Here is a 14492-nt window from a genome sequence, read left to right as displayed (position 1 = left end):
CTACTACTTTGTTCGTAACAGGCTAAATGCAGAACTCTAATCAACACATCATTGCACTTTGTATTCCTTCTTCAACTGGCCTTCATTGTCCATGTGCAGACTTCTTCACTGGTACAGTTTTATTTACGAATCCATGCTTGGTCTGCCGTCCATGTACTTCTGCTCCTACATGACACGTACACAGCCCAGCTATAGCCTACGTTCTTCATTACGGTGACTGTTCTTTCAGTCCGTACGGAGCTAAGGAGAATGGCATTTCCTTTCTCTGCTCCATCAACGTGGAACTCATTGCTGCAGAAGTTATAAGCTTCACAACCTGATTCCCCTCGGGGACTTCAAACTCTTCCTTAAGGGCCTGGAAAGATCTTCCGCTGGAACTTGGTCCTGTGTTATTCCTGGCACTTTCATATCAAGTTTGACATTTATGTCTGTCTGTCACTCTCATGCACGTGAAAAACCTGAATTACTGCCTTAATCTGACTTTAACTGGACAACTTAAGTGCATGTTAACACGTCACTCTGTTACTAAAACTGGAGTTCAACTGGACAACGTATGTGCGCATGTTCCACAACCACTGCGCCGGAACAAAAACAACCAAGAAAAAAGAAGAAGAAGAAGGTAAACAGAGCCAGTAGAAGGACCACCTGAGGGATAGTGCCATCTTATCTGCACCATAAGTAGCACGCACATTACGTACTAGATTAAAAAGCTGAACTATCATCCATCTGGTCGTTGTTCGAAATGCCAGTCTGCAGCATTAGGCTCCAGTTGTTTATTAAATGACATATAAGGTCAACCAGAAAGGGGGCTGAAAAGACACATATCGCCACCTAGTGTGGAGGAGGAGGACGTGTTCCCGTTAGTTATTTGATTTTCTCCGTTGCATGTAAACTGTGATTCAGAAAGTAGAATTTCGAGCATAGATTGTTAGATTTGTAATCTTTACTTTATCTTATTGTGTCCGTCTACAAAGAATGTTGTAGTCTCTGTGTCTCAATGAGATTTACCTGTATAAACAAAGGTTTATTATTAATAATAATAATAATAACTTGGCCAGTGAATCTGATTAAATATCAAATGTTTTCCTTAAAAATGTGTAAAAACAACAGATGAAATCCCCTTCTCCTTTTACTGATTTCCTTGGATGCATTCTTTCTTTTCTTCTCACCAACTTTAGATTTAGATCTTTAAGTTTAGATTCCATTGTGCTCCCTCTACTCTGTTACTGGCAGCGAAGCAGTCTTAACATGCAAATATTTGCACGCCGCTCGCACTTAAAAACATCCAGTCTTAATGTAACTGCTCCACTTCTCTAACAGATTGGGGCCAGTAGGTCAACAGCGTTCTCAAAGCAACAGCGCATTTTGCGTAAAGCGATGAGCTATCAAGTATTCACTGAAGCAAGGAGCAGCAGCCTTAATGTGAACAGTGAAGGGAGTGTTCACCCCGTTCAGGGGTCACTGCAGTGGAACAGCCCATCACAGAGCCACATCAAAGACCTGCCAGAAACACGCATGGGTTTGGACTGTGGCTGGGAAATTCACTATGGCAATCACTCATCAGGCGGGGAGGAAAGACAGTGAAATGAGCTTGTTGTTGACTCTCCCATATCTTCTCTTTATATTATTACAAAACTTTACACAGACAATTGCTAATCTCCACACTGGAGTGGAACACAGAGAGACAAGACGACAGAAAATAAAAAGTATTTCTCATCCAAAAGGCATAAATAATATAAAAGACAAACTTTTTTCTTTAAAACAGATACATTCATATGAAATAATATTTTACTACTACAAAAAATAAATAAGTCATCTAAAGAGTTTTTTTGATCTTTTATGAAAGTCTTCCCTCCAGTGGGAAATAGTGTCTCTCCATCTGGCTTTGCTCTCAGTGTCTCCAAGCCTCTTTTTTGTATTTATTTTTTTTTTCTCTTTCCACACACGTCCCTCGTCTCATTTCAGTCCGTCAACAGTTTTTTTTTGTGTCCTTGTCACCGTAACATGCAGTGTCTCTGACTATCACGTCGCTCGCTCTTCCTTCTTCCTCGTCCAGCCTCGCGCTTCTCGAAGCCCTCCGCGCTGTAGGAGCGTGTTTTGTGTGTGGGCTGCGTTCAGGCCTCCTGTGGGCCGGGCTGGATCAGCTCTCCTGCCAGGCTACAGCTGGAGATCCACCCAGGCTTCTCGTCACAGTCCAAGTCAGGCAGGCCAAGACTCTCCCAGCACACCACAGGCCCCTCCATGTCCACGCACTCCAGCTCCTCCTCAGCTGCAAACACACACACATGCACACACAACGGGTTTATGTTTCATATTAGAAAAGACAAGTTCAAATTCTGGAGAGGCCCACGATGTAATTTGTGGTGATGCAGCATAGTTCGTCTGCATACAACATGACGATTTACAAAACCTACTGGTACGACACGAAGCAGAACAACTGGGAGAGTTCAAGTCTGCAAATCGCGCTGAACCGTGAGCGTCTGGAAGTAACTGTTCTCACTTAATCCTCTAATGTCTTACAGGCTGACATTAAGGGAAATATGATTATTTATTTTCTCTCTTGTTGGTTGAAAACATCAATGAGACTTTCCTCACTGGAAACAAAAAAAGAGGAAGCAGCTAGACTGGATCTGTCTGGAGAATAATAAAAAATGAATAAAAATACACATATCAACACGTGGTGGGTGGCTTAAGTCGTAGCAAAGTTTCCCACACATTTGAAATTACAAAATTCCATACTTTCCCCAGACTCTGATTCATGGCATTTCATTAAATAGTTCTGTATCATGTAAATAAATTATGAAATAAATCGTTTGTTTTCATTAATCTGAATATATATATATATGCTGTTATGTTAAAAAAAAGTTTTTATTGTAAGTTGCACATGATTCATCCATCAAAGATCTATGTAGTCTACTGTGTGCGCTCACACAAACATTTTAGCTGCCAAGCGTCTTAAAGAAACAGATCGATCCATTTATTTTAGATATTTATAATATTATTTTTTAGAAAACTGAACAGTGGTAACAGTCTTTTTCCATGCACTTTTCCAGTTTTCACTTTCCACACTTTTCCAGACCTGGAAAATTTATAAAATCAAATTCCATACTTTTCCATACTTGCATAGGAACCCTGTGTAGCTTTAGGCTTAATGTGCTGGAGTTGCTTTCATATTTACAGTTTTTACGTTAAACAAAGTGTGAGTTGGCACCAATCTTCTCAGTCAACGCTCGGCAAGAATGGAAAAAAGACTTTTTCTATTCCTTTACTATGACTTTAAAAGCTATTAATCAGTTTAAATTTGAAAATACGGTTGATTCCCACCGTCTAAACACTAAAAAAGAGTTCTGGAAACGAAAGATCATTCATGTGTGATCAATGGTAAATATGTGATTTAACCGAAACACTATCTGAAAACTTTCCATCCATTATGTGAAAATAAAAACCCTAGCGGGGTCATAGAGATCTCACCAGTATTTTGTGCTGGGGAGTTTTCACTGTTCATCATCAGACAGCAGGAATGCTGCGAGGGCGAGGAGTCCCCGTGCTCTTCTGGCTGGTGCCCTGCGTCGGCCTTCTGGTCGCCGGAGAGCGTCTGGCCGTCAGGGCCGCGGCACTGCGAGGAAACCTGGCCCAGAGGCACCATCTCCAGCCCGTCCTGCTGGCACGGCGCCACGCGATGCATTAAGGGCAGAGTGCCACTGGAGAAAGTGCCATTGGTCTTGTTGTAACATCTGCTCCGAGACAGAGATGGAATGAAAAGTGGGAGGCGTTCGTTTATAAAGGTGCAGCACTTCGCATACCGCCCTGTCTCATCCTCTCTGCAGATAATGGTGGGTTTTGTTTTTTTTTTTTAACCACCAGACACAGAAAACCCATGTGTTAAAACTAACAGTGTGTAAAACAATGAGAACTCAAACACAAGTGGAGCACTCTCACACAAAAAAAAAATCGAGATTAAAGGTTCGGTCTCACCGCCTCTAAGTAACTGCGACACATTTTGGTGGTTACTCCTCTTGTGAAGCTCCAAAAAAAACAGACAGCTGAACGAAACAAGCTTTTTTTTTGCGTTTTCCTCGACTCAACTTCCCTCCATCCTAACATGATTGGATCAGGAGCGTACCCCCCCCCCCACAACCACCACCACCCCACCTCCAACTCCCCGTTTTCCCAGCAGCCGGAGGTAAATAAACACAGGGCTCATTAGGTCTGCTGGCTGGGTGCACACAGGGTAAACTGTGATGCTGTGGACCCTTAAGTACATAAACAGGACGAGCAGTAGGCCAAGTGTGTGCGTGAATTTCTGCGTGTGTGTGTTGTGTGTGTTTGGACTCATAAGAATTTTCTCCTCCACTGTCTTTCATTAAATGTGACCCGTGTTTAATTTTCTGAATCCAACTTTTCTTTGCAACATTAATTCCACACAAAAAAACCTTCGTCTTTATAAAAGCAGCAGATTGTATCACGGTAGTTTATACACCGATCAGCCACAACATTATGAACACTGACAGGAGAAGTAAATAACGTCTTAACCATCTTGTGACAACTCCGTGTTCTGCTGGGAAACTTTTTGGACCTGGCATTCGTTTGAAAAGGAGAGAACTGTTTTGGAGCCACAAGGGAGACCTGCACAATATTAGGTGTAATAAGTAAGTATGAAAAGAATACTACATCACTACTGCAAACACTCAAGAACACAAAGCTAAATCTGATCTTATTGTTCTCCTACCTGTTGTTGTTGCAGAGGTTCTGACAGCTCATACAGTCTGAGGACTCTGTTTGGGGAAGAGCTGTGTACATGCCTCCACCCTACCGAGAGAATACAAACACCAACTTTAACCGAACCGAAGCGCTGCCGCTGCTGAGGAAGCCCTGAATGAGCCTCGTACGGCGCGGGGCACTTTGTGGCGTGAGGACTCACGTTGTGGTGGTGGTGAGGGTGCGAGTGCTCGCAGTCCCGGGTGCCGTGGGGCAGGGTGCCATCGTGGCCGTGTGGGTGGCCAGGTGAGAACAGGCCGCCGGAGCCGTTGAGCATGGCCAAGCCGTTGGGGAGTTTGTGGTGGAGGTGATGACATCCCTGGGGGGGTAACATCTGGCCGCTGTGCCCGTAGCCCCCGTGGATGCTGCCGTTGAGGCGGCTGGAGCCGGGCAGCGTGGTGTACTCCAGCATGTGGCCGTTCATCTCCGCTGGCTGGTAGAGGTAGCCGGGGGGGTCGTACTCTGCAGAGTGGGGAGGGAGGAGAGACGTAGGGATTAAGAGTCTGATATGTGTATGGGATTAAGAAAATAAAGCAATAATTGAACCTTTAGTGTTGCTAGTATGGAAGTAGAATATCTTTGTTTACTATTTTTATTTTTCTCTAATATTGGGTTAATTCATAAACGAACATTGAAACATTCAGTACGTTTACATCCATGTGAAAAAAAAGAAATTATTGCCTTAATCTGACTTTAACTGGACAACAAGCATGTGCATGCTCCTCAACTGCTGTCCTGGTGTATGACAACGGATCAAAAACATGCAAGAAAACCAGTGACAGAAGAAGAAGAAGAAGGTAAACAGAGTTGGTAGAAGAACCACCTGAGGGATAGCGCCATCTGTCTGCACCATAAGTAGTGCACACATTACATACGAGGATAAAAAATATGGTTTTTGTTTGAAATGCCGGCCTGCCGCATTAACGACTCCAGTTGTTTATTATATGACATATTAGTTCAACCGGAAAGGGGGCCGTATTAACTTGCTGAAAAGACGCATATCGCCACCTAGTGTGGAGGAGGAGGACATGCATGTAAAGTGGGACAATGACCGCATTCAGAAAGTCAAATTTCGTGCATAGCTCTATTAAGCTGTGCATGTAAACGCAATCACTGACTTTTTTTGTTAAGTAAAAGATGTTGTTGTCTATATATTTTTATTTATTTATTAAAAAATTTAAAAATAAATCATGTCTATTTTCCCTAAAACAAGCGGCTTAACATGCATTTTGGTAAAAAAGTCCCATCTGTTGTGTTTTATGTTCAGGCTTGTGGTCTGACAGCTATGACGTTGAACTCTGGTGAATTATCCGTGACCCTCGAAGAAAGTGGGCACCTGTGACTCCGTCTCAGATTTTCACAAAGTCTTAGAGCAAGGAAACTCCAGCAATTTACAGATCCAGACAGTCTGGTTAAAGAGTCCATCGAACAATGGCTAATACTTTTGCGAGCACTATGGGATCTGTATACGCTCTTGGAATGAGCACTTGGAATATTTCTTCTCAAGCTGTTGCGGGGGCCAACTCTCCTTAAAAACGGGACGACTAAAACAGAGTCAACTCTTGTGCGTTTGCTCATTTTCGGAGTGAGTGGCACGACAGCTTGGAGAGCGCACAATGCGCGTTTTATCCAAAAAGATCTCCCGGCGCGCTTTACGTTTCGCTTTAAACTCACTGTGCATGTTGTTCTGCTGCCGATTCCTCCACAGACACATGGCGATGAAAGCCAGCAGGATGAGCACCATCACTCCCAAAACGCAGCCCACAATCAGGTACAGCAATCCTCCAGGAGGGCTGGGGGGGTCCTGAGGGTGGGGGCCGGGCGGGGTGATGGGGTGCTGGCTGGGCGAGCCGGGAGGCTGACGTGCTGCAGCAGGGAAGGAATAGGGGGGGGAGGGAGGGCGGAGGTGGGAACATGAGGAACAGCTTTCATACCCGTCAGGATCAAAGAAAAATAACACAGTACCAAACTATAAAATGGAAGCCATTGTTGTTGGGCTCATAAAACCAAGAACATTTATGTTGTAATTTTGGCCATCATACCCGTCATTAAAGTTACAGGCCTCGTACAAACATGCCCGGACCTCTGATAAAGTAGAGGTTTGGCTGAAGCGTGAGTCACTTCTTGTTCGGAACAGCTTTGTGTTTTCTTACCTCGGGTCTCGCAGATCATGACGTTGCTGTACTCGCTCTCTCCCCCGTCGTTGAAGCACTGCATTTTGATATCGTAAGACGTCTCGGGCTGCAGGTATCCAATCATGTGCCAGTTCTTTACGCCTGAGAAGAAGAAAAGAAGGGGGACGGGAGGGGGGGAGCAAAGGTGAGAAATCACTTCCTCTGTAAGTCAATGTTGACTCACGTTGCTCCAAAATCCTGTGTAAACTCAGCACCGGTACTTCCCTTCCCCTCGTCCTTCTCTCCATGCCTCACACTTTTTTTTTTTTTTTTTTTTTTTTTCGGAGGTTGTGTTCTTTCATGCCCCCGCTCTCTTTCATTCACCACCCCCTCCCACTCTTTGCCTCCTCAGACCCCCACACCCCTCAAACCCCCCCTCCAGCCCCGTCTCTTTCTCCGTCAGTCCCACGAGGGCCCAGACAGTTGCTTTACTCTAGACGAGCTCCATATATGGCAGCTTCATGTTTGTCCTGGCTTGCCTCCAGTATTCCCACTCTACACACACACACACACACACACACACAGAACGCTGCCGCACTGCCACACACTATCGCACTTCTCTGAAATCACAGAAGAGACGACAGCCTCCAACGTGGAAATGCTACATTTCCAACAAATGGGGCTGAAACAGGCCGCTGTTCTCGCCGTGTTTTCGTTCATATGAGGCACAATAAATCACTAGCACCCATGCTACCTCGGCCCCAAGGTAGACTTTAGTTCTTGTAAGTGGAAAATACAGTTAACCTCCTCAGGAGGTGCGGGAAAGGTACAGTAAATGAGAATTAAACTAATTAAAGCGTCGGTGCTCGATCGCAGATTGATAAATGCAAACACTAGATGATTAGCTGAGGCAAAAAGCGACAACAGGAAGCAAATAGCGAAAGGTGAGCTAGCTTGGTCTTGTCTCAGTTTCAGACTAAAGAATGTTTCAATAAGTTTCCAATTCTTGAGATTTAAGTGTGAAATAATTAGTTAATATTGGTGCAAACTTGGGTTTTAAATGCACTGCATTACATTTTACCGTTTTCTCAACAGCACAATATCCAAATCTGTTCGGTCGAACATAAGCCGGGTTTACATGGAGCCAAATATAATATCAGAAGCCCAAACCGCATGAAAATGCTCCGTAAAAATCACCTCAATTGGAATAAACAGGAACAAACCAAATGAAATTTAATTCGGTTTCCCAGGGGTAGAATATTCATTTTCCCAAACCGATCAAAAGTCACGTAAACAGTAGCTGGATTCAGACTTTTTTCTCTTTTCAGCTGTTTACATGTGAGATGATCTATTCTGATCTGATGTTTACATGTTAAATGTTCTACCTTTAATCGGAATTGTTGTTGTACAGATGGATGAAAACATCATGTGACTGGTCTCTCGTCTAATCAGCAGAAGCCACTATTGTTGTTACACTTTTATTCTTAAAGCAACAGCTTCATTCTGAAAGTTTGTGGGCTCACATCCACTTTTGCTCTTGTGTTGTTTAGACTCACAGTAGCCGGCCATCAAGGTTTTCCAGCGGTTCTGAATTTGTTCCATGCTTCGGTCGATCTCGGCTTCAGTTAACTTTTGATGGACCTTTGTAAACAGTTCAGTATTTCTATTTTTTTTTCTGCCGTCTAAGCGTGCGATAATGTCTAGTTCTTTTAGTTATTAACTCTCCGCGGAGCTGCAGTTGAGGAAGTGTCACTTGAACATCGCTGCGCATTTACATCAAGACGGAGCCTGACTTCATTCAGATTCACCGTTTACATGATCGGTTTAGGAAAAGGAATATTCTACCACTGTGAAAACAAATTAAATTTCATTCGGTTTGGGCCTGTTTATTCCTATTGAGGTGTTTATCTGGAGCATTGTCATTCGTTTTGGGGATTGTGATCGGAATATTTGGCTCCATGTAAACCCAGTTTGTGACGTTTGAGTGACGTTTTTAAAAACAACTTTCTTTGAGTAACAACTAGACATTACCCACACGCTTTGACGAGAGAAAAATAGAAATGTTGAACTGTTTAAAAAGGTCCATCAAAAATTCATTGAAGACGGGATAGACCGAAGCTGGAAAACCTTATAAACACAATAGCAAAAGTGGATATGACCCCAAAAACTTTCTGAATCAAGCTTTAATATTAAAACTGTAAAAACAACAGAAACTACTTCTGTTTGGACGAGAGACCTCCATCTTTGATCAGTCACGTGATGTTTTCATCGATCTGCTCACGTCACACATCTGTAAAACAGCTGTTCCGATTAAAAGTAGAAGTGCATGTAAACATCGGACCGGAATAGACCACCTCACATGTAAACAGTCGACCTGAAACCTTTAATCAGAATGAGAAAAAAGTCTCCATGTGAACCCGGCTAGTGTGGAAGTAGTTGTACGTAGTCTACAAAAAACTTTGATGTCTTGTTTTTGACTGTTTTTTGTCACCATATGAACGCTCATGGCGCGACACCGAGGAGTCCGGGTGAAGAGCTGCGTGGACTAAAAGGACGTCCCTCCTCCTCCGCTTCCTGAACCAGGCTCAACTGTTAGCATTCCACCCCGCAACCTGAGCCCCTCTCCTCGGGCCGGGCTCATGTTACAGCTCTGGCCCATTAGCTGGCAACCATTTATTAAAAACAGATTTCAGAAAGCCCTGCTGCCCAGGGAGAGAGTGCTCTATAAATCAAAGCGCACAAATGCCCCTCTTCACTTCGCCCAATGCTCTTGACAGAGAGTATCCATTACGCTCCGGAGCCCCAGTTTATCTGCACAGCGTGAGCTTACATCTACGACGGGACGAGGCTGTCGACAAACGCTCGGCTGCCCCGGCTGCACACTCAATCCCCAGTGGAGACGCAGCCGCTAAATTACGATTTCCTCTTACCTTCCACCACGTCCCTTTTATAGTCGCTGTCGTTGTCGCTGTCCGTGGGCCGGTAGTAAATGTAGAAGCCTTGGATCGGAGTGTTGTTGTTACTCGAGGGACTATACTGGAAGGGGATGGAAAAAAAAAAAAAGATTACGTTGGACGAAAGCAATCCGGTGGGCAATTATTATACAAAGAGAGGAAATTTTCCGGCTACTAATGGCTGCCCTCGTTATCAGCAGATGTAGCGGGAGATCGTGATTGCACTGTCTGTCTGAAGTTCAGGAAGTAATGAGTCTGTCTGAGGTTAAGTAAATGCGGGGAACTATCTGCATCCATCTGCAGCTCAAACTGCTGTGAGATGGAAAAAACAAAAAAAAAACACTTTGAGGAGAGAAGAATCAGAAACGTGGACGGACAGGGCCTCTTATTCTCAGTCCTAATCAGCACGGCCGCTCAATTAAAGGCTGGATTGAGTCTTGGCTGCAAGAGAATCACCAGCAGCAACAGCAGCAGCAGCAGCAGCTCAAACAAAGGTGAGCCAGCTGGAAAAGACACAACAGCACCACAACTATTCCACTGGCTGCTCTCATGCATGGAAAATTGGTTATTAAGTTACTCCCTGATGTACAGTGTGTGTACTGTACACTGCATTAAGTCCTTTTGCATGTTGTGCAACGTTCAAGTCACAGGTTTTGCAGCAGCACAGAAAGGTTTACTCACAGTCCATCGCAGCAAGATCTGCGTGTCGCTGATGGCGTCCGTGGAGGAGATGTGAGGTCCGACCACCGGGCGGTCGGCGATCCGGGGGCTGGCTTGAGGCACCTGGTACGGTTTGGACTGGATGCTGTGCGGGCTCTCGCCGTACATGTTCATGGCAACCACCCGAAACTTGTAGGTGGATCCTGAGGGAGGAAGACGATGAGTGTAAACGTATAGCAGTGAATAACACAACGGCATCATTTGGGGTCTATTAGTAAAAACATAACAAAACAAAAACCATTCTATTAAGGTGATTGCATGTTTTTATTCAGTCAACACATGTCAGTAGAAGCTGCGTGACCGATGAGACACACAACAAATCAAACTTCAGCAGCTTCCAAGGCTCCAGTGATGGATTAGTCACACATGTTTGTTCCATAAATTCATCAATGAGTGAGTGAGGTGGTAATGTTGACACGTCACAAAGCATAAATGTAACTCAACACTTTCTACTTCCTGCTCCACTTTCAACCATGGCGACTGAAACTTTCGCCAAAATCGCTTGTATCTCCGAACCTCCTCGGTTAAACTTCCCTCAATGTGTTCCATCTTTATTGATCCAAAACTATAAATTTGAGCATTTACAGAGACAGAGAAACACACAGAAAAATACTACAGGCCGCAACTTCTGGGTCTAAGCAGTGAAGGCAACGCAGACGTGCAAGAAACTGCAGTTCATCGAGTGGCCACTTGAGGCTCCAAAAGGAAGTAAAACTCCATAGACCCCAATGTTAAGACACACAACTTTACAGCATTATTTTAAACATGTTTATGCTTAATACGTAACGATTTGGTCTCAACAGTTTATTTCACAGTATTTCAACTGTACAGGGGGAATTTTTATAAAGCTAATCTAACATGGCAGCCACAGGCTCCGCCCATTTCTGGCTTCATTTTCGAGGTTCAGAATCCAATGGTTGACGTCACGGTGGGTTTGTCCACACAGTCGACGCTCGCTTCTCGTCTTTTTTTTTTTTTTTAAATGATATAAACCTTTTATTTCTGCAGCTCTGTTGTCTGTCTCCACTTTATGTTGCAGCCCCCGAGCAGGGTCGTAATAACTCAACTCAACAACACGCGCATGCTTTTACCAAATAAGAAAACGTGTTTGTACACATCAGGTGTTTTCTGGATTTTCTTCTGTGCAACCGTGAAACATGAATTATAAGAAAGAAGATAAAAGGGGCCAGCTTTGAAATCTAGTCGTATCTAGTTTATATAACCCCTTATCGTACACACTCAAAGCACTTTACAATTGAATGCATTATTCATTTGCTCACACAATCACCCCCCAGAGGTGGATGAGGCAGATTGATGGAAATCTGACCAACATCCAGCATCACTCGCAATCATGCACCAGTGGAGCTCACACTCTCTATCAGAGTGGAAGAGTCGCTTCAGCCATGTCGAAAACTCACCAGGCTCCAGGTTTCGAACCTCCACAGAAAGCTTGAGAGGCGAGATGTTATCTGCAGCCACCGCCCACTCTGCACTGCGGCCGCGTCTGTACTCCACGCGGAAGGCTGTGATCGGAGAGCCGCCGTTGGCTCTCGGGATCCAGGCGACGTAGGCCGAGCTTTCGGTCCCCATGGAGATGGTCGGCCGATCGGGAGCCTCAGGTACTGGAAAATAAATAGGATAAAATGTTATTTAAAAAAAGGTATCGGCGTCAGAGCAGCAACTCATGAAAAAATGAAAACAGGTTCACAGGGAAAGAATAAGAAAAGGCATCACAGCACAAAGGCGTGGAGGGATGTGTACTTACTGCCTGAGCTCTTAGTCACAGAGTTAGAGAGGGCAGCAGAGACAGAGAAAAGAGGGTTAGTGAAAAGAATAATGTGAGTCTCAGCAATGCGAGTAAAACACAGACACACATTCACATGTGACCCCTGAGGCTGCGTGCAGTCTCACGGCGTTCTGCTTACAGCATCTTTCTTCCAAAGAGTCATTACAGGGTGTCAAGCGATCGTTTCACTGTTTGTACTCCGAGGCGCAGAGAAACAAAGCAGACCACATCTAAATGTTCAGCTCTGAGAATCTGCTCAACGCACAGTCTGGCTGTGAACTCGACAACAAACGACACAGAGAGCCTCATTTCCTCAGAAACATCCCACAGTCATCGTCAGCGCCGCAGCCCGGGCCGCTCTGCAGACAGCCCGTGATTGTGTCCACACCTACCCCTGTCCAGGATGACGACTCCGAAGTGGGTGTTGGGGGTTTTGTCCTCTTGAACTTTGGGCGGCATGGAGATGACAGGAGGCTTGGACGGATTCTTGTTGGAGGAGGTGCTCTTCTCTGTGAGGGGAGGACAGGAGGAAAAGCCGGGAGTGAGAAAACGAACGGATCTGCGGAGTTAACACCTAAAAACACATGGAACAGCTTCGCCCCGGCTTTTTATCAGGCCACTATCAGGGCTCCACTGTGAGTCTGTGAACGCTTGAATGCGCATGTATCCGGTTCAAAGGTTTTCAGGAGCAGAACAGGAAAGAAACCTCACACAAAGGTCCTGAGTTATCATCCCGAATTAGATTCTTAGCAGCAAGACGAGGAGGTTATGAAACGAGCTTCTAGTTGGGAGATTTTATTTCAGAAAATCTAACAGTTCAGACAAAAACAATGCGCATTCCTTTGTATTTCCTGGTGGCATTGTTCTGGTGGAAACTGAAGCCACATCTGGACATAAGAGGCCGGTTTTGGACGCGCCGGCATTTTCTTTGGTTCGGGATCATTTTGTAAAAGAACCACCCTCGGGATACAGTCATATTCGTGGGTTTGGCAGTAACTTGTGCGTTTCTGACCGGGGGAACATTTTGTTATGTCATCCGCGGTTTAGTCTATTGTTAGATTTTTGGAACGTTTTGCGGCCGGCCTTATTTTTATTTGTCTCAGAAACACATTAAAAGAAAATAAAAAAAACAAGCTGACAGTCATGTATTTTAACTGATACTGACCGTTGTGATTTTTTTATTTTTTATTTTTTTGAAGGATCTGATGGGAGTTGTCATTTAAATCTCTACCAGATTGAGTATTCTGTATATAATAACAATAGTTTATTTATTATCAGTCTACAGAAAAGGGAACTCATCTTTTCTTGTTTCTATGTTTCAGCCAAGAGGGTTTTTTTTTTTTTTTTTATGTGTCTATAAATTATAAACATAATTCAGCGGATTTCCTTTAAAGGTAGACGCACAAATGTCCTTCCCTGACTGGAAAGAGCAATGTGCTTTGCATATTTATCTGTTCTCCTGAGGCTGCTATCAATAAGAGCAAGATGTTTCTGCTGCCTCTGATAAATTTCCTCTGCTGAATGTGCAAAAACGACCAGATGCTCCTTAACTCAGAGAAGCTGACACCAAATCCTGACTTTTACTGCTGATGTTTTAAGCAGCTGATTTATTTATTTATTTATCTATTTATTTATTTCCCGTGCTGTAGCTAAGGCAGAAAAAAAAAGGGAGTTTGTATTTGTGCATATTCGCAGGGAAATGACAAGAAACAGTGGAAGGCGGACGACGGTTTTCTTTGGACTGACCCTTTCCGGTGCGGAATGTGAGCATGGCTGGCTGACCCTCGCCGGCTGAACTCCGAGCCACCATCAGCACCTCGTAGAGACTGGAGGACTCCAGCTCTGACAGCCTGAGGGTCTTCTCGCTGCCAGGGACACGGACCGTGTTCCAGCTTCCCACCACTGTTCCCATTTCATCAACCTAAAACACACACACACACACACACACAAAGAGACAAATACAAAAAAACAAAAAAAAAACATGAGAAAGTGACTGAGAGAAAAACAAAGTCATCTGCTGCGGTGTTCAGCTCGGCCTCTTTCCGAGGCTGGCCCGCCTCAGAAACAATGCCTCTGAGATTTCTGTCACAATTTCCAACTCAGCGAAGCAGAGTCCTGCTGCCAATAGTCTCACTAGTGCGGCTGCAGCCTGAAAGCCAG

General features: G+C 44.4%; 1 protein-coding gene across 1 annotated transcript in view; it reads right to left on the bottom strand.

Moving 5' to 3' along the window:
* Nucleotides 1–1597: 1597 nt before the first annotated feature.
* cdon (cell adhesion associated, oncogene regulated) overlaps nucleotides 1598–14492 on the bottom strand; it is a 34343-nt gene continuing 21448 nt past the window's right edge. Inside the window, exons 9-19 of the mRNA XM_047594515.1 lie at nucleotides 14079–14253; nucleotides 12725–12841; nucleotides 11965–12168; nucleotides 10508–10689; nucleotides 9803–9908; nucleotides 6912–7034; nucleotides 6433–6624; nucleotides 4922–5220; nucleotides 4730–4809; nucleotides 3472–3734; nucleotides 1598–2269 (exon numbers count right to left, since the gene is read on the bottom strand). Of these exons, the coding sequence (XP_047450471.1) occupies nucleotides 2115–2269; nucleotides 3472–3734; nucleotides 4730–4809; nucleotides 4922–5220; nucleotides 6433–6624; nucleotides 6912–7034; nucleotides 9803–9908; nucleotides 10508–10689; nucleotides 11965–12168; nucleotides 12725–12841; nucleotides 14079–14253 (1896 nt within the window). The 3' untranslated portion in view covers nucleotides 1598–2114. The remainder of the gene's footprint in view (nucleotides 2270–3471; nucleotides 3735–4729; nucleotides 4810–4921; nucleotides 5221–6432; nucleotides 6625–6911; nucleotides 7035–9802; nucleotides 9909–10507; nucleotides 10690–11964; nucleotides 12169–12724; nucleotides 12842–14078; nucleotides 14254–14492) is intronic.

This window comes from Mugil cephalus, chromosome 9 (genome assembly GCF_022458985.1).
Source record: "Mugil cephalus isolate CIBA_MC_2020 chromosome 9, CIBA_Mcephalus_1.1, whole genome shotgun sequence".
In the NCBI taxonomy this organism is placed as follows: Eukaryota; Metazoa; Chordata; class Actinopteri; order Mugiliformes; family Mugilidae; genus Mugil; species Mugil cephalus.
The sequence above is the reverse complement of the archived record's forward strand: the minus strand, read 5'-3'. Positions and strand labels throughout refer to the sequence as shown.